Below are 26074 nucleotides of genomic sequence, written 5' to 3' on the forward strand. Positions count from 1 at the left end.
AAAAAGTAATTATGAGCAGAAAGGAATTATTGACGCGAAAGCAAAGTTACACGAAATACTTCGCGATTTTCTTCCTTAAGAAAGGTTGTTCGTCACTCAGCATGGGCCAACGCGTCCGTCCTACAAGCGCGGTAATACCGCTCATCAAGCATCGTTTGCAGACTAATCTGCCGGCTGCGGAACGAAGAAAGATTGACTCACACTTTGAAGAGCGGGTCGCCGGAGATCATGTTCATCTTGATGCGCAGGCGCAGCACGGAGTTGTCCTGGCGCCGGCGCAGGTCGTAGCCCTCCAGCAGGCAGCGCCGCGTGGCCTCGCCCGCGCCCGCCAGCTCCGCCAGGTTCACGTCGCAGAAGCCCAGCTTCTGGTACGACCGACCGCCTGCAACCATCACACATATGTTGCACTTAATGTATACCCTATCAAGTACACACGCCCACACTGTTAACTATCCATTTCCGTTTTTGCTCTCGCTCAAATCAAATGGCGATTCTTTGCGATAGAACGAGATGACATGACTTTCAATGGGCAGTTAACACTGTTGGCGATAGTACATAATCGTGTCGTGTCACAACAGTAAAGTAATAGGAATGTCATAGGAAGTACAGAAGGAGGCCAGTGTACCGAGCCCAGCTTCTGGTACGACCGACCGCCTGCAACCACCACACGAATGTTGCACTTAACGCATAAGATATAAAGTTCAAAGTGATACAAAAGTAAAGTAATAGGAATATCATAGGAAGTACAGAAGTACGTTCCAGGGTACCGGGCTGCTGAAGTGTTAGTCTTTTATAGGTGGTGCGAATTGTTTTCACATCGCAATGCATGTTTTGTACGACCGACCGCCTGCAACCACCACAATTAATACGTTTAAAGACTACAAAGTAGAAAACCGTAAAGCAATGGCCATGTACAACTACTGGACTGGACTACTAAAGTGTTAGCCCTTCACAAGCGGTGACAAATAGTTGTCACCATGTTTGTTATGGGCACTTATGGGTTGACGCAATTCGTCCCATTCATTCGTTCAATGGTCCGTTTGCGAATGGACCTTCTGAGACCAATTGAAAAACATCTCTATGTACATTGTACACTGATTAATGAAAATTCAAAACCATTAATTTTCAGATGGACTGTTGAAAACAGCATCAAATTAATTTTAGATCTACTTTTTCAATTTGGCGAGAAGTTGATTAATAGATCTTTCAGAAAGCCGATGATTACCTGAAAACAAAAAACATTCAGACGGGATTCCAAAGGTTAACAGATATTACCTTGGGAATCAATACACCAGAAACTTATTTTTTGATGTGAAATTGATTGGTTGAACTTTGCTATAAGATTATTGCCTGTGTAATCTAATAAAATTTATGAAAGGCTGTGTTTAGTTATCATTTAATTATTATCGATAAAAGGCTTGTACTGTGAGTCATTACTCATTACATAGTCTTCAATTAGTCATATTTTTCTTATCACAATTAATGTAATTGCAACATATTTACTGCACAGATTTATTAACCAGTCAAATAAATGATGCAGAATAGAAGTCGCAATATGTCGCAAACATGTTTTGATTTAGAAAAGAGCAATGACAATATTTTCTAGACTCCGGCATTTTTATCAACTACCGACTGAGGAAATAAAGAACAACTTATAAAGTGGGCAAGTTTAAATTGATGGCGATCCCGAGGGCGGGCGGAGGCCAGCGCTCGCCGCCCAACGAGGCTTTATGCCCGTTAGCCGACTAACGGCCGCCCGCCCTCGCAAGTGACATTTTAAAACTTCCACTATAAAGAAATCTAACTGAGCCGCTCATTACTTACACTAGTTTAACAGAGTTCGTTTTTTGGCACAGTTCGCGCAATCTGAACTCGATTCGTGCAGATTTGCAATATCGTGATTAAGCGTAATGCAATAAAATTGTGTAGTTTCTGAAAAAATGTAAAGGATTGCATAAGCTGGAAGATAATTGAAATTTAATAAATGTAAAGTTAATTAATGGATACCGTTTTGCGTAATCATTTCCTATCCCAAAGTTACTCTTACATCTGATGGTACGTGTAACATTTATAACAATACATAGTTGTTTGTGAAATCCATAATTTATGAAATGAAGTTTTTACATAGTGTTTTGATTTAGGGCGCTATAAAGAGATTGTCAACACGCAAACTAATTGAATAAGTTTGCGGCAAACACTACGCAGATTTATGGGCCTGTTAATTTGCACGTTTTGGCTCGGGCGCCAGTGGAAGCCCTGATTGAGTGCGCCATTCATTTTGCTACACGTTGTTCAACAAAGATGTTCTCAGATATAGGAGCAGTTCATTTTTAAGAAACATTATAGATATTAGATATTTCATTGAATTATATCAAACAATTACTCAAGATACAAAAGAAGCTTTGAAGTAAACTCTACGAAAGGCTTATAGACTCTTATCATAATAAATAATAATCAGCTTCATAATGTCCGAGATACCAAGCATCTAACACAGATATTCATCTAAACAAAAGTTACATTGTATATTATTTTCAACATTGTCTTCTTTTAAGTTGTTACTTTGTGTAACTTATCCACCTCCAAGAGATTATTAACCAATACAACACTTCCTATATTGACTAACGACTTGACTGCAACACAATGCGCATGATGACAATACATTTTGCGTTAAGTTCGTAACAGCTTGCATAAATATTGGCGGATCAAATAGTAGGCTAGTGACGCGGGAGGTGAATACACGATACAGGGACAATGGAGGCGCGCACAATGAAGCGCTGTGATGTGCAGTATTGATATGCAGACTTGCCTTTAGAGCTCGATAGACGTGGAAAGTCCCTTTATCATTGTCACCCAACGCTCTAATTCAAGTTAAATTGATTTTGTGGTGACAACCTGTGTGCCTAACCAGGCCTGTTCATCTCCGCGAGTTTGCATCGAAAACAAAACACGCGCGACTACCCCTCCTGAGATACCAAATCGACAGGACAATCACGAGCGAGTATTGGCGCACGCACGTATTCTTCACCCATTTGCATTGTAAAGACAATAAACCATATGTAAAAACGGTGGTGCAATTAATACTCTGCAGTATTTTTTAACTGCCTGAATAATATTAGAAACACAAAATATAATTCATGCTTATTCATGTATTTCCTCCGCCATTTTTCGCAGTTTGGCACCTCACGTCACACATCATTTTACCGAAGTCAGCCCTATGTCTTCGGCGCAGTACCGATCACTGACGTTTGTCAACAAAATGGTGCTCGACTCTTGAGACAAGCTAAATTACACCATATTGTTAACGACATTGAGCATACATTTTTTTAAATACCTTCGCGAAGAAAATCTTCTGTACGAAGTACTTATTATTATTCTGTGGCCTAACTCTTTATCAAATGCTGCTGTTGCCATAGCTCTATCCACATATTAAACGCGCTACGTAAACCTGCATCGCGGTATAAGTGTCTGACGTCTGTTGTTACATGTGACACCTGTGTTAGGCTGCATTTTCACCAGAGATATGCGAGGATGCATAGTGAGGAATGTGTTTGTAAAGAACCAATAGAATCGCTTCATTTATCGAGGCGAGGTAAATTGCTTCCTCGCACATCTCTGGTGGAAACGCAGCCTAAAGCCCTTGGGACTTTGAAGGTTGATGCTAATGAAATAAAGGTTACCTTTACACTCCTTGCGCACGGAGACGCGCATAAGCGCCGGCTCCAGCACGCCGGTGTTGGCGTTCGCGCACATCTTGCACACGAACGAGAACTGTGCGTTCCACCGCACCGCGTGGTTGCGCACTTCTTCCCTGCAACAAACATAAACAATCAACAAACGTTTTAAAATCAAACAATGAAGGCTGGCGAGTAACAGGACCTAACCCTACAATGGCGCCACCCTGGCGAGAGCTAACGCAAAAGTCCTCCAACTATTTCAGCGACAACAGTTGGTGCCTCTGTCTTAGTCACCTAGCCTAGCAAGGACCTTTCTCTGGCGCCTACTGGTGAGCCCTCATTAAAATATAGCTCATTGGTAATAGTCATATTGGTTAGAGAAAGAACTCTAAAATAAGTAAGTAGCGGCTAATCGCATTTGCCGTAGACCAAAATTCGACAAAAACAACGTGGAACGCCCTCCATCAAGATAAGACGATACACGAAACGTCGCCAGCAATGGATAAAGAGAAGGGTAGGTACTTCATGTCACCATCACGTAGCTTCAAAATTAAGTCTTCTTTTCGAAAAATATTTTATGATTGTGTGTTATAAAATATACTCGTATGAGCACAAAAATTGGAGCATAATATCTTAACATCATACAGGACTAATACATTATTGAAAGATTAAAACAAGTTCACAGAGAAATCTTAACCTTGATTCCAGAAGCTTTTTCGCTGTCGAAGCTTTAAAGCCGCGTCAAATTCTCGAGTTAGCGACTGATGTTCGACGAGAGTTTAATAGGCGAGTTGCTTCAAAGGAATGGGTAATTACGAAAGAGTTAATACTTCTAAAAGAACAAGAAGTCAGTAAGTTTGTGATTGTTCTTGTTTTGTTTTGGATTTGTTTGGGATGTAGGTATCCGTAAAGATGTGAAATTATTTATAACTTTCTTCCTGGATAACCTCCATCATCCATGTAAACTTGTAAAGTGTAAGCAAATGCAAATGACGCGTATCACGTCTAATATTACGAACTATCCGGTAAAGGTCAGTGTACTGCCGCCCACGGAGGTCGCCTGAGTCAGCGGCCGTGACTATGATGCCCAGCGCTAGGTATTATGCATAACTGGGGCTGCCACGTCGTCCGAGATTCTCCGGAATTGTCCCAGTTTGTAGCGTCCGGGGGCAACTGAACTAACATTTCCGAATAATTTTCGAGCAATACAATATTCGATATCCGGTTATCAACTGGAATGTGATTTTAATGATATTATTTTTCCTTTCCGTGGAAGTATAGCATAATGTTATTGCCAAATTATAAGAGTTTGTGAAACTTGGATTTCAGAATCTATTCAGCGACAGCAATTTTGGTAATGAGATCCGTATAAATATCTGCCACTTTGATAAAGAAAGTGCTCCAAATTTTAACAGCCCACCCTTGTTTGTACAATATTTCACCATGTTCAAGACAAAGGCAGAAAGATTAAAAGCGATTACACACCCGCACCGTTCGTCAGAGACAAAATTTTGGAGCGTCCCGAATATGCCAGCATCTAATAAAGACGAATTAGGAACACGAGAGCAACGGCTCCTAAAAGGGCATTGAAGGTGAATGTCACCAGAACACTGGGGTTCAAAGTCTCAACATTGAGTCTTTTGTTAACAAGTTTAATCAAGGTCCGGCTACAAGGCGGGAATGATCCACCATGCGATACCGGACTTCGAATTATTTGTGACTGGAATAGGACAAATGCGTTATAAGGGTGTATCAGTACGAATCATGAACTAGATGTTAACAGTAAACAAATATCTGGCTTATAGAACCATGATTATTATTCAAGAGATGATGATGATACCTCACATATCAAATATTATATGCACAAAATCATTTTTTCTATAGTTGGGTAACTATCAAGTTTATCTAACGGCCTTCCATGTGGCGTAATAGCAAAAGGAATGAAGTCTACGACCAGTTATAGCCTCTTGTTCGTCTTGATAACCCCTCACTATCCATGATTTATCGACCAAAACAAAAATTCACATCAGAACGGAAACAAACACGATTTGTTTATGTAAATTGTTAACGCAAACAATGGCCGGTGCAGATATGATCAACAAAACATATTGTTAATGTTATTGGTGACCTCACTGTATGAAAACATGCTCTTGAAATCAGCAAATTGAAAAAGCGTAAGGTAATATTAAATGCTGAAATGTTTTATACAAACACTCCACTTGAGTGTTGGACCAAAAGGTCGGAATTTCTTTCCACGACCTTCTTTTTATTGACCTCACTCAGAACTCAGAGGCAGGCCCATTAACAAGCAGGCCCTAAAATCAGCTCAACCCTAATACTAATTGCCCGTAATCTCCACCTACACACAAAGGACATTCGATGACATTACCGCGTGTAACGACGGTCGCTGGTGTCTTCAGGCGGAGGCAGGAACATTTTATTTGTATTTGCGGACCAAGAGGTCGAGCATTTGCTCTTTTTACCTCAAACTGGTTTCCTCAAGGAGCTTTGAGACAGGTTACTTTTGAACAGAAATTAATTTGAAAATCATAACGAAGTTTGAATTTATTTACTAAGACTTAAAAGACAATAATGTTACTAACCACTCCACAATTGAGACAGTAAATTTTTTCGTTACACGGAAATGCTAGAATGTGTATGTTTTTGTAATAATTTATCTGGGAAACACAGTCGGATCATTACAGATCATTATACCGCGAATAATAATGATAGATACAGCCTAGCATGTGTTACGTTTTGCTACAAAGTGTACCACATGCTTAGTGCATCTTATATCCCGGTGCTAAAGACTATTCTGTGGGCAATTACATCTCAGTAAAACACTTGTTTATAGTAGAAGGAGATGTAGCAGACTCAATGTTGAATAGATTTAGAAGCGAGTTTTCAAATAAAATTACGTAATACTGGTAGATCTACCAAATTGGAGCAGCGCTATATGCTAAGTTGCTGAAAGCCTTGGAGAAGACTACGGCGAGCTAGGTGTCAGAAGATAGCAAAATCGACGATACAGTCAATATTTCCTATGGTAAGGACAGAACCTACGCGTCCTAAGTGAGTTTTGGAGTGGTTCAGGGAACATGTGATCAGCCCAGCTGTGAGCCGGCAGCGTGGAAACGTCGCCGAGGCTAATGATCCGCTTGCTCGCAACCTATTCCTGGAGCCACATGTGCGCGTGAGTTCTAATTCGCGGCTAATAGCTTTTATATTGGGCCTATATTAAGCTGTACTACAATCGTCAATCATGTTTTATTAGCCCGAATAAAGTGATTTTACATTGGTATTTGGAACGTGTTTGCGAACAAACGTTTGTTAAAACGCGTTGCTGATGCTATTCAAATTGTAGCCCGGAATAAACAAATGCCTCAATTAAATTCTGAAACGTTTAAAATTTTAACAGGTTTTACGAAATCAGCAATTAGTTTTTTCTTTGTCAGTAGCGTTATTTCAAGCTAAATTCTTTTACTAGTTAATATGTCTTCCTGGAATCCATGTAAGCTCTTTATTCTAATTGATTATTCACAAGCACGCTCCTAGCCGTGCGGACGACCTAGCTCAATACTCTACGTGTTGTATCGTGTTCTGATCAACGCTGCTTTAAAGTTAGGTATCGGTAACAAACAATGAGGTACAAGAGAAATATTAACTAGTATACTCTTAGCAAATATAACGAATTTGTAACACACTCGTGTTAAGATTGATAAGTCAAGCCGCCAATCTGCAAGACAAGTGCAGTTTCGTGCGGCTGCGCAAGGCTTACGTCACCGCTATCGTAACCGAGGCAATATCGGATTCATCTGGCTGGTTTCTAGGCCGAATCTAGAAAACATTAGGTTTTGCCATATTGGAATGAACACAAACACTCTCACTGACTGGATACATACCTAAGCTGAGTAGGAAGGAAAATAGTTGTGAAACAGATAGGTATTAAGAAAAGATAAATAGAAAAACCATTTTAGGTAATAGACTTCGACATTTGTCGACAAGTATTGTGTAGTATTTTTGTTGCATAACAATTAATAAAGCCTATTATGAAAAATAGTGTCTAATTAAATACCATTTCTATATCAATTGCTTACAATTGGAATGTTGAACTTTTGCTTCTTACATATCAAGTATCAATCAAATTCTGTATTGTTTTATAGAGCTTTTTCTTTCGTCTTCTATCGTCCATCTTGTAACTAGTTTGCAGCGTTGCCAGTTTTTTTTTTCACCAAGTCGGGACTTTGGTACTTTTTGAGTGAAAATAGCGGGATTCTTCCGTCAGAAGCGGGACATAGTAAAAAAACGTATATAATCAAAGGTTTTCAAATATTTATCCTTTTATTTGACTTAAAATTACGTTTACGTGACAATAGATAGCAAAAGTAGCCATAGAAAATGTATTTTAACAAAAAAATAATATTTTAAATCAGATTTACTCTATCGTTAATTCGTCTTTAGAATAAAAAAATTAAAAAAAAACAAAAATCGAAATAAAAAAAATATTCTTTTGAATAATATGGCGTTTCAAACAATAGTCTGGTGAAGTGAGTGTCTCTCTCCGAAAAGCGGGACAGAGCCTGTCCCGCGCGGGCCATTTAAATTTGATTTAAAAATCGGGACGTCCCGCCAAAATCGAGACGTCTGGCAACGCTGCTAGTTTGCATTTTCTTTTGACTTGGCATGATCTTTCGCACTATCAAACTTAAGTTGCCAGAAATGTCCCAACAATAGAGCACCACAAAGCTTCTTAATCAATCAGACGTCAGAGCTTGTCCAAACTTTAAAAAGGGTCATCATTAGCCATGGCCTACATGCGTGGCCCAGTCGCGTGCCGGAAGTGGCCCGCGCACGCACTTCCGCCCCCGGCCCCATAACGAGCCCCGTAACACCAAAAGCCCGCGACACTTTACGGGTTGGCCGACGTTTGGACAACAAACGACTGTCAACTCTACTCAGATACATTTTTAAAGAGCTTTTAACCTAATCTATAAAGGGTTCAATGATAAATGAATAATAAAACCAAGAAACCGGGTAAACAGACGAAGAATTTATTTATACCACTCAGCCTGTGGACACATGACAATGTAATGGGATATTAAAACTTTGATTAACACCAAAAATAGACTTGGGCCTAGTGAGCCACTTTGGAATGCAAATTGGAATTCTCCAGCTCCAGAATAATTTCCAAGTTTGTGACGTAGCCGGGCCTAACCAATGTGTGATTTTTCACGTAATACGGTAAGTTACACCAGTTCCTTCATACATTATGTATGGCTTATTTTAATGGCAGAGGAAGGTTCTTGTACTATGTATTAACTCTATCTCTACATTATGTAAACCGGTTATGTCATTGACATTATTATTTTATTATCAAAATAGTAATGGGTTAGTCAAAATGGTTCCTTAATCTAATGACAGTAAAAAATGTTCTCAGAATCTTAATTATTTAATCAATTAGTTGGACGTTTTATAGTAGTTCAATTAATTTCCGGTTTAAGGGAATGTTAAAATGCTGTTAATTATCTTTATCTTTACTATAAATATAATTACGAATATTTAAATGAAAATTTTAACCAAAGAAATGTATTCACTACGATGCTTTCCTAGGGCTGCTGTCATAGTGTTTAGTCAGAGTCAGTCTTAGCTACTCGTAGATTAAAAAGACCGCGGTGTAATAAATGTGCAAGTTTCACCGTCCACCTGCACACGAACATATCAAAAAGTACTTAATTGGGAACATAATATTGCTTCTTACAGCCTTTTCAAGTCGGCGATCCCAGCACGTTTCCTTTACGCTGGTCTTTAGTTAGTTCATTAGAAAGTGGGCATCTCCGAAGAGTTTAATTATAATTAGCGGTCAGGAGATGTCTCCACGTCGTTAAGTGAAAGGAAGCTATTAGAGGCTTCGACTGCTCTTCCACTAAGTACAAGATTAATTTAAACTAACTTATTTTATTATGATTAACGATTTTGCAACCGCGATAGTTTGAGCGCTAGCTTTCTGCAAAATTGATAGTTTCATATTTTCTATATGCATCACCTTCTGCATTTAAATCATGCCCCAGAACCGATTTGAGGGTTCCCCATGTTATCTTACCCCTGCTCATGAAGTGGAACTATCGGGCGCCGTCGGTGCACGCGTCTAGGGCCATTCATTTCTGGTGGATATCCATAAACTTTCGTGGCTGGGACCTCTTGGCACGCTATCACTTGGAATTAACTCAATTTTAAACTTTATTCACCTCGGATCAGAGTTGTATTTGAAGGGGAAAGACGTTGACAGGCAAGATAACGACCCCTATGCGCCGTCATGGTCTGCTTGCTGGGGCTTTTGAAGCCTCACTTCCAACTTCTTCAACGATCTACCAGCGCATGTAATGATTTTGGGTGTGTCTGAAATATTTTATTCTAATAGATTTATTTGCGGACTATCAAAGTTTGATTGATAGTTAAGAATGCATGTAGATAGTTGATAAGTGAGTTTATGTAATAGCACATTAAGTTTTTGTCACAAAGACAGCTGATGTATAATTGTCCCGCGGTTCATTGCACGCGTGTGCGCACGCGCTGCCCAAGGTGCATGACCAAAGGGGGCGCTAGCTATGCGGCAGGTGCCTGATATTATTTATAACGCCTTCGCTTTGTACCACACGTTAGGTATTAGCTCTTCGTTTAGTCACGCTGGTTGCCCTCCAGTGGTGATGCATACCAGACAACTATGCATCACATTTTTTTGCTGCAACAGCTGATCTTGACAACATAAACAATAAGATGCTTTCAATGTCAGTAGCTTGCTTCCTGATGATTTTCCTGTATTTTTTATGGAATACGATATAGAGTACCTACATCTACCTATGTATTGCTTTATGATCATGTCGCGGTTATGCTATATGGAACCACAGAAAAATTCTTAAATGAAAATAAAAATTGTTTATTTGTTATTATCACAAAGTTTATTTATTTATTTAAGTTGGTTGCATCTGCAATATTGCAGATATAAGTCCTCATGTAATATTTATCCTAGTATTACGTACATTAAACCACATAATTAATCTCGCAGTTTAATAAATCAATCTATAATTACATTTCACAATGGCGACGAGGCGAGCACCTGCAGCGCTTGACCTTATCTCTATCAAATCGATACAGTGATTAACATACTCGAGCTGTTCTCTAAACAACACATATTATCATAGCGACCCATTAACCTAATCATGGCGATAATATGTTACAGTATTTGCCATGTTGTTAGTTACATGTATACAGTTTGTGACAGGACAAAAACAAATTATAAAGGGACAACTAACTACTTCAACGATGGAAGATCAGGTTTACCCATTGTTTTTCAATAACTCCCAATCTTATTTCCGTCATTATACAGTGTGAGTCACGTTAAAGTGTACATATGAAAATAGATTAAACTAGACCTATTTTTATCGACAAAAAAGAGGTCAAAAAATTTTTGAGATTTTTTTTTAATTTTTTATAGAATTTTTAGTCTTCCAATTACTTATTGTAAAGAAAACGTAATAACTTTTAAACTAAGCGGTATATCCTGATAAAATTAAAACATTAATAATGCTAAATAACAGGCAATAGTAAAAAAATACATAAAATACACAAAAAATGCCAAAAAATTATAAAAAATGATACTTTTTGAAAAAAATCTGCTTAAAAATTCGTGTTTTTTTGGTTATTTGATAAATTTCTCCAAAAAATGCCCCTATAACAGGTGGTTTTTATTATTTTGTATTATTCTCTATCGTATTACCTTTGTAAAACCAAAAATTGCATGTCTCTATCCCTATCACAACATTTGCTATGATAGTTTGAACAAAGGCCTATCACAACATTATTCTCCTCTACAGGTAGGGACAATTTTAATTTTAACTAAAATGCTTATTTTACTTCGAAATCTTTTGTTTTTACTTGAAATCTAACTTGTCTTTATCAAAATTACAAATCTAGAGCCATTTTCAGTTTCGTTGTTAACGAAGCGTTGAATGGCGCGTCCGGAGAGGCTTAGTTCAAACGATCATAGCAAATGTTGTGATAGGGATAGAGACATGCGATTTTTGGTTTTACAAAGGTAATACGATAGAAAATAATTCAAAGTAATAAAAACCACCTTTTATAGGGGCATTTTTTGGAGAAATTTATCAAATAACCAAAAAAACACGAATTTTTAAGCAGATTTTTTTCAAAAAGTATCATTTTTTATTATTTGTTGGCATTTTCTGAGTATTTTATGTATTTTTTTAGTATCGTCTGTTATTTAGCATTATTAGTGTTTTTATTTTATCAGGATATACCTCTTAGTTTAAAAGTTATTACGTTTTCTTTAAAATAAGTACTTGAAAGAAAAAAAATTCTATAATTTTTTTTAAAAAAATCTCAAAAAAATGTTGACCACTTTTTTGTCGATAAAAATAGGTCTAGTTTCATCTATTTTCATATGTACACTTTAACGTGACTCACACTGTATTATCCTCAGCTGCGAAAGTTTAGCCAAAACACCGTTCGTGTGCTGGTGCTGAACGTCCTCGGGGCACGTCTAATCCTCACGCACGTGGACCGGCAGAAGCCGCCGCAACTGGGGCGAGGCCGGGCCAGCGGTGTCGGATGTCACCAAATATTTCTGCGAGGTTATTATTTTCACATACTTAGTCTCTGCTAATCCTTTTTACTGTAATTGTCCACCATCAACGATATTCATGTCATTATAAGATTCCGTTCATCCTATACTTTTCTTTTTAACCGTCCTAAGTGTCCCGTTTGCGAGGACGACAGGTTTATCTCCCTTTGTGTAAGTGGCAGAGTAATTTTGCAGCTAATTTCGGTTAGTTCTCAGCTCCTTTGCTCAAGGTTCTTTGTTTCATTGTTAGTTTTATTTCATTTCTGGTCGTACAGCTAATTCATTTAGCGCTGCCGCAAATTTTCACTTCGCTTCATCCCTTGTTGCATATTTTAAAACTACTTTGGAAGTTGTGTTAAATGACACTTAATGAACTTTTATATTTCTAACTATAGGTATGACACTTTTAGTATTACGCGTAGATATAAAACTTTCACATATTAAAAGCAAGAATATGCAACAATAGGCTTTAAGCGCAATGACGTCACACGCGTCATTTGTCTCACAAGTTCACAACCTGCGGTCACGGCGCGCATCCATCTCGGATTCGGTTCATTGCAACCGGCGCAAGGGTAGGTGTCGGGTTGCGCCATGTGACGTGGACGTGGACCAATTGATCGTGGGCGAGTCCAGATAGCGCCGATTAGCGTAACCAGAGCGAGGTCGGCTGACCACTGACCAGCTGGGATGGACGGTGTCGGATATCTCCAGAATACTGAGCAGATGGCAGGCGGTTGCTATACAAAAATATTAAATAGTTTGATAGGATATTTGTCCCGTTATTACACTAATATACCTTTTACAGCCAAACGTATATAAATGTTTCCGTTGAACAGGCTCAACAAAGAGTCCAGCGCAGAATTTTATAATGGTACTGGTAGAGCTGCTTCTGACATTTAATTTTCTATAGTAGGTACGTCAACTGTTTTATGTTCCAAATTATGTCCGTTTCGCGCGTTAAAAGATTCGCTTCATATTTTGGAGCAATTCGCGAACAAAGGTCACCGTGACTTTGACAGATAAGGATGTTAGCGAGAGGGTTAACGATAATGCGCCGCGCCAAGGACCCGCATTGCTTAATTACGGCGGGTTACCTCGTGATGAATGTAATGTATTACCGGCATTGTAGCCATTGTAGGTAGTATAAGTTGTATGTAATTAAAGAATGGACTTTTTTATATCAAAGTAGGTATGTATAATGATCTACCACAGCCATTTTTTAAAAGTTGCTAATATACTAGCCTCCCCCTAAATAATCCATGTAAATTATGTTTTTAATTACACGATGCTTTCTTTCTTGCGTCACTAACCTACATGTGACACACATGCAGAATCAGATACGAATTTCGTAATATACGGAACCCTAATTAGGATCGGGCATGTTTGATAACATTTTCTCGTAACCAGCTGCCGAGACTAAATTGCCTATGTATGTGGATAATCGTCCGTCAATTTCCATTGAAGCGGTACAGCGAAACACTCGCGTATTGAATAGGTATCGGCGTTGGTTAGTTTGACAGGCGTAACGATCGCGATCGCTGGCAGCGCGTGTTTACAAACACCGTACGTTTCCGGGGAAGTGTTTGGCGCGGCTGCGGTTTCCTCGCCGAACAATGTTTTGTTTCGTGGCCGTACTGAATGAATACGGCCACGAGCGGACGTGTGAGCGAGAGCGATTTCATGTCTTATTTTCCTTCTTTTTAAGGAAATCATGCTTTTTTTCTCAATTAGAAGGAAATCATGCTTTTTTTCTCAATTAGAAGAACATTATGTACCTACTGTTTCAACTTAAAACACGCTTTATAGTACTTTAACTTAACAATATACGTTCTAACCGCTCTCGCTAGCTCTAATGTTGCGCTTTCAATTTCAGCTGGCAGTAGGGTATGCAAAACCGAAAGTTTATCAAAAACCGATTTTTTTTTCGGTTTCCAAGAAAAAAAACCGGTTTTCGGTTTTTAATCGGTTATTATCGTTCTATTTTTTTTTTCAATCAACTAGTAGTTATGTTACGGCTAAAGATAGGTGTGAACATAAACTTAAGATTAGCCGGCTAAACTTAAGTTTATCTTCGAGAAGCAGCTAAAGTTCGATAACATGTTAGTTTGCGTCGCGATATTCCATCTTTAGCCGGCTAATGTGCACATTAGCCAAAACGAAACGGCTAAAAATGTATTCGATGGGCGCCCCAGGCCAGCGGAGGGCTTGAGGGGGCGTTGCACAATCTCGAAACGCTTAAAACGAAGTCTGATAGTAAGTTTCATGAGTTACTAACATCAAAACGAACTGACAATAGTTTTTATTTGAGTGACGAACAGTACGATGATGTAATTTAAGAAGTCAGGTCAGCAAAACTCGCCGCTAAGCGTTCAAAATTGCAGTATCGAGGATTAAAAAGATTTGATATTTGTACTATTGGCGGCATAGAAAAGCTAATAGCACCAGTGGCAGGACAAGGCAATAGTATCTTGTATTATGTGAAAAATTCAGATCTGTTTGATTTTTTGCATACCATTAACATTGATAGGGGCCATGGTGGGCGTTCAAAATAGTAAACATTATTACATTGTTTCCTTCTACAATTTTAGCCAAGGGCCTGCGGTTACACTTAAGTTTAGCCGGCTAAAGATAGAAGAAACTAACATTAACACCTTGTCGAAGATAAACTTAAGTTTAGCCGGCTAATCTTAAGTTTATGTTCACACCTATCTTTAGCCGTAACAGTTACATACAGCGATTTGTTACGTCCTGTCCGTTTTGTGTTAGATTACGTTATTTAAGAGAGGGTTATAACAGTTTTGATAAATTTAGCTTATTCATTAGGCATTATAGGCACATAATGAATAAGCTAAATTTAACTCAAGGGATGGTAGTTTATCTCCATTGTACTTAATAATTGTCAACGAATACGTTTTTAAAATTCATTACTCTGTCGGTTTAGTATTTTGTTAATTACCACCATGTACGTAATGTACATCAAAAACGTATTTGTTTACAATTACGATTGATATAAACAATATCTTAAATTAAAAAGTATAATAAAATGTAAAAAGCTTTATTTGTGAACGTTAGGTGATTACGATTGATATTTTAAGCAATATCTTAAATTAAAAAGTAGAATAAAATGTAAAAAGCTTTATTTGTGAACGTTAGGTGGTATTTCTGTCAAATTTCAATACACTAAGTATCAGTAATAAGCTTCTGCAGATATCGCAAATAAATGAGATTCAATGTTCAAAACAATTCAGAAATAAAAACTGTTCAATTCACTCACACATAGGTTAATTATTCACTGCAATAATCACCAACTATCTGAATCGCGGGGTGGGTCATCATGTCCGGTGGCGGGCGCGGGCGGTACGAGTCTTAAATAATTATCGGGGATTCCCCGTTCAAAGGTAAACGACGGAGTAACCAAGTGACAATGTTGCCAAGTTACAAATTGTAAAATAACCAAATATTCGTCAAATATCAAAATACCCAGGTTAAATTATAATAAAATGATATTGCTTATTTATGGAATTTGTTACGTGTATACAGATAGAAAAACCGATTTAAATCCGGGTTTCGATTTTTAAAACCGGTTTTAGAATTCGTCGAAAAAGGGCGGTTTTTCCGATTTTTCGGTTTCCGATTAACCGGTTTTGCATTCCCTAGCTGGCAGTGAGCCGAGTCGAAGCATGAAGGTCCTCAGCACTGACTCATGCGCATCCTACATGCGCGTATTGCACTCAGGACTAGTACTGTGCGATTTCGACACTACCACACACCCATCGATTCTATGTAGGTACCAGAATGACATGATGACACACTTCGCATGTCAGAACCAAACAACAGAACGACACAAGGCACTCAAGTAATTTAACTAATTGCAGTATGCCAATTTGCGTTCCCATAGGCGTAATAATTGTCACTAGCTAGACCTTGAAAACGGAAATGAGTCAAAGAAATTAAAGAGCGCCTTTCCAATTTTCCTGGAAAATTAGAATTAAATTGCAACAACCACGGACTTTTCGTTTTCGCGTTTTAAGTTAATTGATCGATTGTTTTAGAGATGAATGAACGAACTGCGTCTTATAAATTAAGATCTAAATTCTAGATCTAGAGATCTAGAACTAACCAATTAGTTACACCAGCATGTCTTGTGCAAATAGTATAGTACCAGAAACAGGCGCAAATAGCAACCGCGAGCAGATTTGTTGTGTATACTCAAAACGAAAAGCAGCGCTGTGTGTGGTATTTGAAATAGTTAAATTACGGAGTGCAGATGAGCCAGTACAGTCAGAATAGGAATCTGAAATAAGGCAAGAGTTAATTGAAGAAAGAACTGTTTCAGACAGAGTGGAAACTTACCGAAATCTGTATAACAATAACAATCGTGAGTTACATTGAATTTTGATAGGAACTTTCTACTAAACCACCTGGAGAACTTCTTCTTCAATAGTCTTGAAATATCTCCAAAAATGCTGAATGGATCAAAAAAAATGGTCTAAAACTAAAGCAATAGTTGTTATTACCCCAGCTTGGACTGGGTTTGCCGTTCTGTTCTCCCATCATCAGAGAAGTAATTGTTTGTAGAAGTTCGGCATTTGTGTCAGTAGCCTGAAGCTTACCGCACCGCTTCCTAGATGCGCGCGCGCCGGTGGCCGCGTTCGACCCCATTCCGGGTCGTTTACGATTCGCGAACCGCGCATTACCATCACAGTCTGCTGTTGTTTCGTGATATGTCGCTCCTGTTTTGAGCAATCAAATTCTCCTCAACGCAACGTCAGTTTAGCTCTAGATTTAGAAATTGTTATAGTGAATCTCACTCTTCAACTATTGTTTGTTTATCAGGCTGATCTGTTCACAGTAGCCACAGAACTAAACATATAGGACCATCTTAAACTTTATCGATGAAGCACCTGATGTCGTGCCCTGAGTGCCCGAGCAACTGCACTCAGGAGGATTTGATGAGTGCTGCTGACAACGCCACTCTTGTGGCGGAGTTTTTTGGGCTGACATTGTGTAGGTTTGTTGTCGACACGAAAAGAAGAAGATCTTTATCTGTGTTTTTTTTTTTTTTAGTTTGTTATATATTATGTTTAGTTAGCTACTGGCTAGGCTAGGAAGCGTGGCGGATGCGCGGCGCAAATTGTTTTATTGCCAAACTGCGCCCGCGCACCGCTGCACCGCGGTCCCCGCCCTTCCTCATTACCGCAACTGCATTGCGATACGTTGTGACACGCGGTTCCTGCCGATGCCCCAAATGCCGACGCAATAAGGAAGATATTCATTTGATTGCAATAGGGAAATATTAAACTGAATATTTTATAGTAGACTAGCTTTCCGCCCGCGGCTTCGCCCGCGTGGAATTTTGTCTGTCACAGAAAAACTTAATCGCGCGCGTCCCTGTTTCAAAAACCGGGATAAAAACTATCCTATGTTCTTTCCCGGGACTCAAACTATCTCTATGCCAAATTTCATCAAAATCGGTTGCGAGGTTTAAGCGGGAAAGCGTAACAGACAGACAGACAGACAGAGTTACTTTCGCATTTATAATATTAGTTGGGATTTCATCAAAATCGGTTGCGAGGTTTAAGCGGGAAAGCGTAACAGACAGACAGACAGACAGAGTTACTTTCGCATTTATAATATTAGTTGGGATAAAAAATTACGCCACTCATAAAATACGCAACAGACGTCAGTTAACATGCTTTACCGTGAACAATTTTTTTCCTATTTAGATGTTGAACACGAATTTTGGCAGTCTTAATAGAGCAAGGTCAAGTGCTTCAATCAAAAACAGAATGATGCTAACTACTACTTACATCACCGCATAAGTCCACGGAAGCAATTCTCGAAGTTAACTTCCAAACAGTGGATGTTGTCATTGAAAAATGATGATGAACTAAGTGGCGTGCGGCCAATCGCTCGTTTGCAATTCTTCTGATCAATTATGCCATTTGAAATACTCGAGCCGACACATTCGAGAAATTACCGGCAGATTCTTGAAAGTTGGTTTAAGCCCGATAGCAACACTTGACAATATACCTAATGATACCTTTGGTATTCACAAGATAATACTTTTTATCAAACATTTGAATAGTCTTCAAATATTCAAAACACCTGATGCATAACAGTATGATTAATGCAAGACCTTGAATTTAAATCATGCTCAAACCTGAGATCACTTTTCTTCTTACGTTTTCGATGAGTTTCTTAATGCGTTGCCATTCTAGTAGGTAAATAAATTATTATGCTTAAAAAGTTTTCAGCTGCTACTTACAAATACCAAACATTATTATAAAACAGTTTTCCATCAAGTCTTTTCACAAGCGTGTGATGGCGCGAGAGACTCCATTTGTTACAATGAACACGCAGCAGATGGACCGACCTTAGCGTGACAGCGACAATCTACCTACGTCACGTGACAAATTCCTCCGCGACCCTCATCCTGGAATTAACGGAGATTCAACTGGCCTTAGAAGTATTTGAGATTACCAACATTATTATACCTTTTTCAGAGTGGGTTTTGAGGCAATTTCAGTAACAAAACTCCACAAAACGTAGGCATAATAAATTAGTTAACAAATTATTTTCTTGTTTATGAATATGATTATTACAAATATTATATTATGGACATTTGAATAAGTAACATTTGATTTCGTATCTGATGAATATCAATTCTAAAAATTGTGTCTTCTTATAAATATACTTTATCTCCTAGAGCTAATATAATGTCCTCTCAAAATGTATGTTGATTCCCGCTTGGAAAAATGGTGGAATGTAGTAATATCACGGACTTTCCCTATCCCCTCTCGTTTACCTAACTGGAAAAGTTTGCGTGTCCTTATTGTAATGTGAAATAACTTGTAAATGAAGCCGCCCGACAACTTTTCCTCCTCACTAATCACGCTGATGTATGGGTATTGGCGAATACTTGGAGTTGCTGGGTATAATAATATCGTCTTCTATTAGAGCTGGCATTATATTGGCCATAGGCAATAAAAAGTATAAATGATGTAGAGTAGACTATTAAGAATCATTAAAGTAAATCGTTTGAGAATTTAGCATCACTGAATACTGAATAATGTAAATCTACTAGCATTGCAAAAATGTTTTTTACTAGAATGTTACTATTTCATAGAAAAATCTTCAACAAAGGACATAATGTGGTTTAAATAAAGAGCAATGACTTGGTTGCGGCATTCCTGCGGCTGCGATGTATTCAGCAATTAGCAAGTAACCAGCTTGCTATGTATTAAGATTTACATAGATGCATTTACACATAACGGTGACGTCGACGATGACACGGTATGAGGTCATCTGCCGATGTTGAAGTCTTCGGAAAACAATATGGGAGCGTAGGATGGATACGTGAAATAAACATAAAAGATGAAAAAGAATCTACTGGCTTCAATCTAAATTCACGTAGGTAGGTGTAACTTGCAATAATAAAATTAAATGTTGTCACGAACTAGGTAGATATCTCTAGAATAGGAGAGCGTTGTTACCACTAAATGCTTTAGTTAACAAAACATTACGAGCAGTTACAAGGATTTACCCTTAGTATTAAACGACCACCCATTGGAGGCTAATCTTAGTCCTACAGGTGGCCCAGCTAGCCCTAATAAAACACGACAGGTGTCTCCAGCGTTGACCGTCTGTCATCTGGCGGACCGTGTGCACTTCCAATCAACCCGAAAATATATTCAGCAGGGGTCAACACATCGTACCTACATAGGATGATGACGCGCGGAGCCGTGAAGTCACGACCGCGCGTGTAGGCCGCGGCGAAGTGCCAACAATCGGTAGGTGTTTCCCGAGGTTTCCGCGGATTCTATTTTGTTGCATTGTTGAATCATTCGAGCACATTTGAATGAGATAACGCGAGTTTATTTTGGTACTGTCAATGAATGTTAAAAAGAAACTTAGTCATTTGAAAAGTCATTGAGGGAAATGCGTCAATGTTTAAAACATTTTGCATGAGCAGATGAACCCAAGTGACTATAACAGTTTATGTAGACGACTTTGTGGAAAATATTTCAGCAAACTTCACAAAGTTATGAAACATACTGACACTAAGACATTATTAGGCTGCTTAAATGGAAATTGCTCCTTTAACGAACGAGGATAAAGGAATTCGTAGAATGCCTAACTCGCGACGTCGTGTAAAAGCATAACTTTGGTAAAACAAAGAGCGGTACAGCGCTAACACTTAAGGATGTACGTTCTGCTGCTAAATACTATGATATCACCCGTACTTCAGAACACGTTATGTTTAGTTAGGTTAATCACGGGGCAATTAGAGAGGATGCGGTCATCAGTTGACGGCATCCTATTTTTCTAACGCAAATATCATAAAAAAAATGTGGGGATTTCAGAAAGAAAGTGTGCTGTGCATCAATTATTGTAAAGCAAAAAAGATGAGTGTGGAAGAACAAAAAAGTTTCAGGAAAACATTACCATAATCATATGACTTATTCTGAAATAAGTTGTGAGAAGTGTTAAACATTGTATTTACGATAAAACATAGACGTTATTCATGTCGGATACAAGTATTTTTTTCTTTGTTTTACCGTATTATTTCAATACTGTTTTTAAAACCAGCCCATAATGTAAAATTGAGTAATACAATTTCTTTAAAGAATTTAATTATACACTAAAAAGAAATATTCACAGAACATCAGCACACCAGGAAGAGTTTAGCAGTTGTTTGGCGAGGGAATAACAAAAGGAAACTCAATGGAGCGGCACCGGTCACAATGCTGACGCCCAAGGCTACCGCGTGCGCATGCGCCGCTGTGATAATAACACACAGATCCGACGATCCGTTCCTGTCAATATAATTCGTCTTCTATTTTTTTTCTTTTGCGACGTTTCAAGTTGAAGAAGTTCTTATAACTTCTAGTGAATACTTTTTCAAATATTTTCAGTTGAAATTTTCAACACAAGAAAAAAATTAAAACCACATTATTATTTTTAAAAGCTAAGTCAACAAAACAAATATCAATGTAAAAAAAAGCTTGTAATTATCATTTTATACGTATATTAATGTGCTCCATCGAAACAACGATGAAACCATCATGTTAATTGTTCACAGTAACAGCTCTAAATGAAGCGTATAATGAACTACTCGGTGTTTTAGCAAAACGAATGTGTTTCTTTATTTCAGACGTTTTTCTTACTCTTTAATGCAGTTGATTTCCTGAAGACCAACACATACCTGAAACAAGATAAATCACATTAATTGGCTAAATTCTATAAATATTTATCTTAAAGTAACTCTACAACTTACTCGTGTGCAGCAGTGTACAAAAATCAATTAATATAATTTGGAAAAATAAAGAATGATGGGAATCATTGTAATATTTGTGGTAGTAATTGATTTCTGTATTGTATACTAAATTACGTGTTTCAGGAGTACTCGTATAAGTTTAGCACAGTTTTAAAGAGACGTGAACGTGGAAATAACTTAGGTACGACCTGCGTGCTCAGTGTCAAGGTTATTTCTAATAGCAAGAAGTTTTTGCACCATTTCGTAATTCAGCAGCACCATAATTATCTTTCGCGGCTTAAAATGCAACGTCAAACGATGTTATCGTTGTTAAAAATAGATGTCTGTTACAAATAGCACTTTAAGAAGTGGATTAAATTAATTGTATAGTGCCAACACTGTCGGTTTAAGTTCTTACGAAGTTATATAGACTCACAATCTGTCTATACGAGTATCTAGTGGCAGCATCTGCACTTCTATTCATTATGCAAATAGTCTTGCAAGTTGCAGCCTGAATTAGTTAGGAGACAGTTCCAATTGAACCTGTTCAGGGAATTTAGTTCAGGCCAATTAATGGTGTGATGGTGGAACACCAAGAACTGGTTTTATTGTTACGTCAGGACTTTTTGCGAGTGTTTCACGCTCGTTTTGACGAATAGCTAATTAAAAAAAAATCAATTTTCTTCATCGAATAAACAATACATTCATCATAAACGATGAAGTAGGTAACAAGTTGTAAAGGTATGTAATGGTATGATGATACGAGTATTTACGTAATTTCAAAGGTTCGATTTCAATCATTATTAGTGTTTAAAAAAAAAAAAATTTACATGACAACACAATCAACCACGGTGACGACTTTATTACATCCTTATTTTTAAAAAAGTCTATTATACAGCCCGTAAAAGTTACTTAGATCGATTTTGTATTCTGAAAGAAAATTTTCTTCAACAAATAGCCTCGAGTTTCCCCGGAGCGCTGCGCAGGCATATTGCTCGTCTGCTTTCCACCGGCCGCGGCCGCGCGCTCAATGGAAATCCTTCAATGAATATACTACGCAGCGTTGTATGTTCATTGAAGGATTTCCCTCCAGCTTCCTGGCAGTGTTTTGTAATATTCGCTATATTACCTCTAATTGCCTGTTTATGTAAATAAAGCCGTCACGTGGCGGTGCGTAGGAGTTGAAAGATTAGGTAACAATTTGAGCCGGATTTACCCCATTGCCGTTGTTATTATGCATCAGAATTCAGAAGGCTATCGGATGCATGTCCGCATCTAGATGTGAAGGTATGCAGACTATTCTGATATGATGTACTTGAGATAAGTTTAAATCATTTGATTCTGATATTAGTTTTAAAATTATCTTTTGATGATAATCTTTATTAAATTTTTGCCTTTACTCAAAACATTCATTCAAATAAAACTGACCTTTAGGCTAAAAGTACCTTACGACTCGTTATGAGGACAATATTGTCCCATTTAATATGATGGATTAAATGGCGGCTTGTTTAAAATAGATCTTTCATAAGTCTCGTGATGTTCATCCTTGTACTATAACTAGAGTCGTTGAAGGAAGTCGGCCGTAACGATACCATCGCCATGAAGGTCGGCCTGCTGATAGCAGCGCACATTAACAACAGCCATGGGGTTATCTTTCAATTCCGACTAATGTATTCCACAAGGCAGTATGCATTAATGAATTAATGTTATCATTAAGACAATGGATCTAATTCCGCTGATACATTTAATAAACGTACCTTACGCATACGCATTAGATATCGATCATAGTAAGTCATTGTTTTGCCGCTTTTTCATCATCATCATCATCATCATGTCAGCCATAGGACGTCCACTGCTGAACATAGGCCTCCCCTAATGCTTTCCACGTTGATCGATTGGTAGCGGCCTGCATCCAGCGCTTCCCTGCTACCTTTACGATGTCGTCGGTCCACCTTGTAGGTGGACGTCCCACGCTGCGCCTTCCGGTACGCGGCCTCCATTCCAGAACCTTGCTGCCCCATCGGCCGTCAGTTCTGCGCACTATGTGCCCTGCCCATTGCCACTTCAGCTTGCTAATCCGTCGGGCTATGTCAGCGACTTTAGTTCGTTTACGGATTTCCTCATTTCTGATTCGATCTCGCAAAGAAACACCAAGCATAGCCCTCTCCATATGCCGCTTTTTACCATATTTTAATAACGCGGTTTTTTACAATTTTAGACGGTCTCCGTAGTAAATAAGATTGAGTAAAAATAGAGTGGTAACTTAATACTTAGGGTCTCATAACGAAACTCACGTAAAGGCTTCGCCAACCCAACCTAATAAGCTGGCAAAGTAGGGTAGACAATATTTCAGCCTTTTCTCGTATTTTTCCTTTAGACTGGCCTTGTTTACTGCCTATAAAGATAAGGCCCGTGGTGATTGCGTATGCCGACTGTACCGGCCACTTAACCCTTAACCACCTACCTGCGGTCTCAGAGACCGCAACGATTTTTCAAATTCAAATATTTCCGTATGTGAGTGGCGTGCGACAAAGCGCGTTCATGTACCTTTTCCACACACCACTCGGTGTCGCGCTAGCACTCGGCGAGTGTGTACGTGCGCGCGTTTGGCCAGGGTAAGTAAAATAAATTCGCCAGCGGTCTTCGTGACCGCACGTAGGTGGTTGTGTGACTTTTTATTATTACTGTTTTAGAATCAAAATGAGTAAAAATGACGAAAATATTATAAGCAAGAAATCTCGGACGAAGATGACCTTTCTGGCGACGATTGCAGCGACGTCAAACCTGATGTAACCGTTGATCAAGAGTAGGCTGAAGAGAGTGGATCTAAATCTGAAATTGAGGGTGACGACGACGAAAATGAAGATGATGATGACTTGAAGTTCGTAAAACATGCTTTACGTGTCATCCAAAAAAAAAAACGCAAAACGGCTTACCTATGTTTCGTGTGTAAAGTACCTATTTGTTTGGAGTGTTCGCAAAAACATGAGTTGTTACCGCCGCGAAAAAGTGCAAAAGTTGAGGCTTTGCAATTTTGTAATTTTTTTAATGTTTTGTTTAGTTTTTTTATTTGATTTTATTTTTGGTTTAGTTAAATTATTAGAAATAAGAAAAAGAAGTGAAAAATGTAAGTATTTTAGAATAAAGATCGCATTTTCTTGGTATAGTTATTTTTGGTGCCATATTCCTTATTTCATAGATATTATTCCATTTTTATAAAACTTTCATATTACTTTTGCTAATTTGTGACGCTTAAATAAAGCAAATAGGTATAGACATGCATTTTATTTAATCGAACTTTAATTTATTATCATAAATCCCAAAATAATCGCAATAATTTATTAGCGGTCTCTGGGACCGCACGTAGGTGGTTAAAGGACAGAAATAGGTGCTAGGTGGTTAAGGGTTAATTAACTTGTATTATGGGATTCGTGGAAGTGCGCGGAACTGTACATTGCGAGAGCTGAACGCAAACTACTGATATTACCTTCCGTATGCGGGTTCAAGGAAATATGAAAAGCCCGTGATCAAGCATAACTTTTTCCACGTAGATTGTGGGTTTGAGAATTGTTTACACACTTAATAAGAATGAATTCCAGAAAATATTTTGAATCGCAGCTTTAGCAACCTTTTTTTATAAAGAAAGTAATTATAAGAGTAGGCGCACACCGTTGATTTTTAGTTGGCCGATAGTTGTGCCCGATTTTAATTTGTATGAAGAATCGGCCAAATCGAATCGGCGTAGTGTGCGCACACCAATGATATTATATAAAAACAAAAGCAGATATGTTATAAGCGCTCGCGCTGTGAATACTCAAATACGTCCCAATTGGGACGTCTTGTGATTAGTCTTCGTGTGGCCTGCGTCGTGCGCAATCGCGTGCGTACCACACCGTAAGTTCGTGTTCTTACCAAAATAAATAAAAAATGCCATCGTGTGTGTTTCGAAAGTGTACCAATTATGACTCTAAAGTAAACAAAATACAAGGGATCTCTTACCACACGTGATTATGCAAAATTATTTAGTATTTATATTTTCAATTATATAAGGTGTTATTTTTTGTACTGATCATACTTTACCAACGCATCTAATAAAATCATACAAATACAACCCAAGTGTTTTTTAAAAAAAATTCAGGCTAGTTTTCGAGCAAAACGACAAAGAATGATTCGAAAAAAATAAAAAATAAATCATCCTTTGAGCGCGGTGAGTATTCGTTTGTACGCACTATCGTAGTAGCCGGCCGAGGGCAACGACCTGCCACGTGCCGCGCCGCGTGAGTCGGCCATATTGATATCGCTCGCTGCCATGCCAGTCGCTCCGCGCCCACAGCCCGCGCCGAGCCGCCGATCGGCATGCGGGAGCGCAACAACATAAATAATCGTCCCAGTCCGTCCAATGCGCCCAAACGTATTGCAGTGTATGTGTGATTTATTACAATGCCGCGCTTGATCAATAACAAAACGCAGGTGAAATTATGTTTCGGGCACACTAACTGGCCG

The 26074-nt window shown here is 38.4% G+C and overlaps 1 protein-coding gene across 1 annotated transcript in view; it reads right to left on the bottom strand.

Moving 5' to 3' along the window:
* LOC135077913 (early estrogen-induced gene 1 protein) overlaps nucleotides 1-26074 on the bottom strand; it is a 94209-nt gene that overhangs the window by 16679 nt on the left and 51456 nt on the right. The window contains exons 4-5 of the mRNA XM_063972447.1: nucleotides 3678-3808; nucleotides 202-382 (exon numbers count right to left, since the gene is read on the bottom strand). Coding sequence (XP_063828517.1) covers nucleotides 202-382; nucleotides 3678-3808 — 312 coding nt within the window. The remainder of the gene's footprint in view (nucleotides 1-201; nucleotides 383-3677; nucleotides 3809-26074) is intronic.

The sequence above is a fragment of the Ostrinia nubilalis genome, chromosome 2, assembly GCF_963855985.1.
Source record: "Ostrinia nubilalis chromosome 2, ilOstNubi1.1, whole genome shotgun sequence".
NCBI lineage: Eukaryota > Metazoa > Arthropoda > Insecta > Lepidoptera > Crambidae > Ostrinia > Ostrinia nubilalis.